We start from the raw sequence: 2,454 nt of genomic DNA on the forward strand, positions 1-2,454 counted from the left end.
ATAGGAACCATCTGTTTTTAAAAAATAAAAAAAAGAAGTAAAGCAGGCCACTCCACAAATGCTAAAACCCCCCAAGCCCCTCTCTCCAAGACTGTCCATATAGCAGTTAGTACCTACAGCATCCAGAAACAACCCCTAAGTGAAATTCACAAGAAGCACCATCTACAGTGGCTGTCATCACATTTGCAGGAATTAGGCCTCCCTTCAGCTCCTCCACGATATAAAATTCAAGAGAAGAGTTGTAACATCAGCTGTCAACTTTTCTAACCAAGCCCTGACTGAGCGTGGGTAGCCCCTGCAGGAGCCCACGGGGGTCTCGCATGGGCAGGATGCACACGGGTGGGGGGCAGAGCTGTTTCTGGTGCTGTAGGTACTATTTTTCCTCCTGATTTAATAAAGCCCAAAAAGAGATCTAGAGAGCAAGGTCAAAAGACATTTGGCAAAGCATCCTACCTGTCTGCTTCATCCAGGATGATGATCTTGTGGCGACCTTTGGGAAGGGTGACTTTTTGTTGAGCAAACATTTTTATTTTATTCCTCACAACATCAATGCCTCTGAAACAATAAATCAAAATTTTATTGTCACCTTCTGAAACAAATTCCGTCGCTACCTTCCTGGGAACTTTTAAACCCTCAGTATGTAATCAGGGACTACAGGACTCAATTTTAGTTTCTGAGTTTCTTTTTTGGGCAATTCTAACTATAAGGATGGATATTTCACTACTTTTATACTTTTGTGGAGGTCTTCCAAAGAACAAAGAAAAATTTTTTTTTTTTTTTTTTGAGACAGAGTCTCACTGTGTTGCCCGGGCTAGAGTGCCGTGGCATCATCCTAGCTCACAGCAACCTCAAACTCCTGGGCTCAAGCGATCCTCCTGCCTCAGCCTCCCGAGTAGCTGGGACTACAGGCATGCGCCACCATGCCCGGCTAGTTTTTTCTATATATTTTTAGTTGTCCAATTAATTTCTTTCTAATTTTAGTAGAGACGGGGTCTCACTCTTGCTCAGGCTGGTCTCGAACTCCTGAGCTCAAGCAATCCGCCCGCCTCGGCCTCCCAGAGAGCTAGGATTACAGGCGTGAGCCACCGCGCCCGGCCAGAAAATATTTTTTTTTGTTTTTTTTTTTTTGAGACAGAGTCTCGCTCTGTTGCCCTGGCTAGAGTGCTGTGGCGTCAGCCTAGCTCACAGCAACCTCAAACTCCTGGGCTCAACCGATCCTCCTGTCTCAGCCTCCCGAGTAGCTGGGACTACAGGCATGCGCCACCATGCCCGGCTAGTTTTTTCTATATATTTTTAGTTGTACAGATCATTTCTTTCTATTTTTTAGTAGAGACGGGGTCTCGCTCTTGCTCAGGCTGGTCTCGAACTCCTGACCTTGAGCGATCCACCCGCCTCAGCCTCCCAGAGTGCTAGGATTACAGGTGTGAGCCACCGCGCCCGGCAAGAAAATATTTTTTTGATAGAATAAAATTCGTTTTATCTTGCAATTACCATATGGGTCCACTGGACCCTTTTACAACCTAAGACATATTTGGGTCTTAGTGATCTCATTCTTCCTATATCTTAAAACAGCTTGTTACTTCATTATCCTAGTAATTACCACATTATAATTCATCGATTATTCTCAACTATGCTAAACAGATTAAAATAATAAGAAAATGAAAGAATGGTGGAATTGCCTAGAAGGATGATGCAACAGTGGGAAAAGAATCTTTTAAGCTTTCAGACCACAGCTGAGAATTCAAAATTTTTCATTTTCCACCCACAATGGCGAAGAGAAAAAAAAATGTCAGAGGAAGACTTTTTATAATCATTAGATGAATCAGAAAGTGACAGCAGAAAGACCAACAACAGCATTCTAGAGTCTACTGATAGTGAAATTGGCCATAGAAGCAAAATCTCAGACTGTGAGTCTTCAGATGCCATAACCTAGAAGAATTTTCTCAAACTGAAGTATCGAGGAGTGAACAATACACAGTTGTCCCTTGGTATCCACAGGGGATTGGTTCCAGGACCTCGTCAGATAGCAAAATCCACAGATGCTCAAGTCACTTATAAAAATGGCTCAGTGTTTGCATGTAACCTGTGCACATCCTCTTGTACACTTTAAATCATCTCTAAATTGCTACCGCGGGTTGAGTATACCCCGGCCGAAACGCTTAGGACCAGAGTATGTCGGATTTTGGATTTTTTCAGATTTTTGAATATTTATATTATACTTACCAGTTGAGCATCCCAAATTTGAAAACCCAAAATCTGAAATGCTCTGAGCATTCCCTTTGAGTGTCCGTGTAGGTGCTCAAAAGTTTCAGATTTTGGAGGATTTCTGGATTTCAGTTTTGGATTTAGGAAATTCAACCTGTAATATCTAATATAATGTAAATGCTATGTAAATAGTTGTTAAACTATTTTGTTTTTTATTTTATTTGTATTATTTTTATTGTTGTATTTTTT

The 2,454-nt window shown here is 41.6% G+C and overlaps 1 protein-coding gene across 1 annotated transcript in view; it reads right to left on the bottom strand.

Moving 5' to 3' along the window:
- RFC2 (replication factor C (activator 1) 2, 40kDa) overlaps window positions 1-2,454 on the bottom strand; it is a 20,295-nt gene that overhangs the window by 10,576 nt on the left and 7,265 nt on the right. The window contains exon 5 of the mRNA XM_012640306.1: window positions 454-555. Within this exon, the coding sequence (XP_012495760.1) occupies window positions 454-555 (102 nt within the window). The remainder of the gene's footprint in view (window positions 1-453; window positions 556-2,454) is intronic.

This window comes from Propithecus coquereli, unplaced genomic scaffold (genome assembly GCF_000956105.1).
Source record: "Propithecus coquereli isolate 6110/MARCELLA unplaced genomic scaffold, Pcoq_1.0 Scaffold150, whole genome shotgun sequence".
NCBI lineage: Eukaryota > Metazoa > Chordata > Mammalia > Primates > Indriidae > Propithecus > Propithecus coquereli.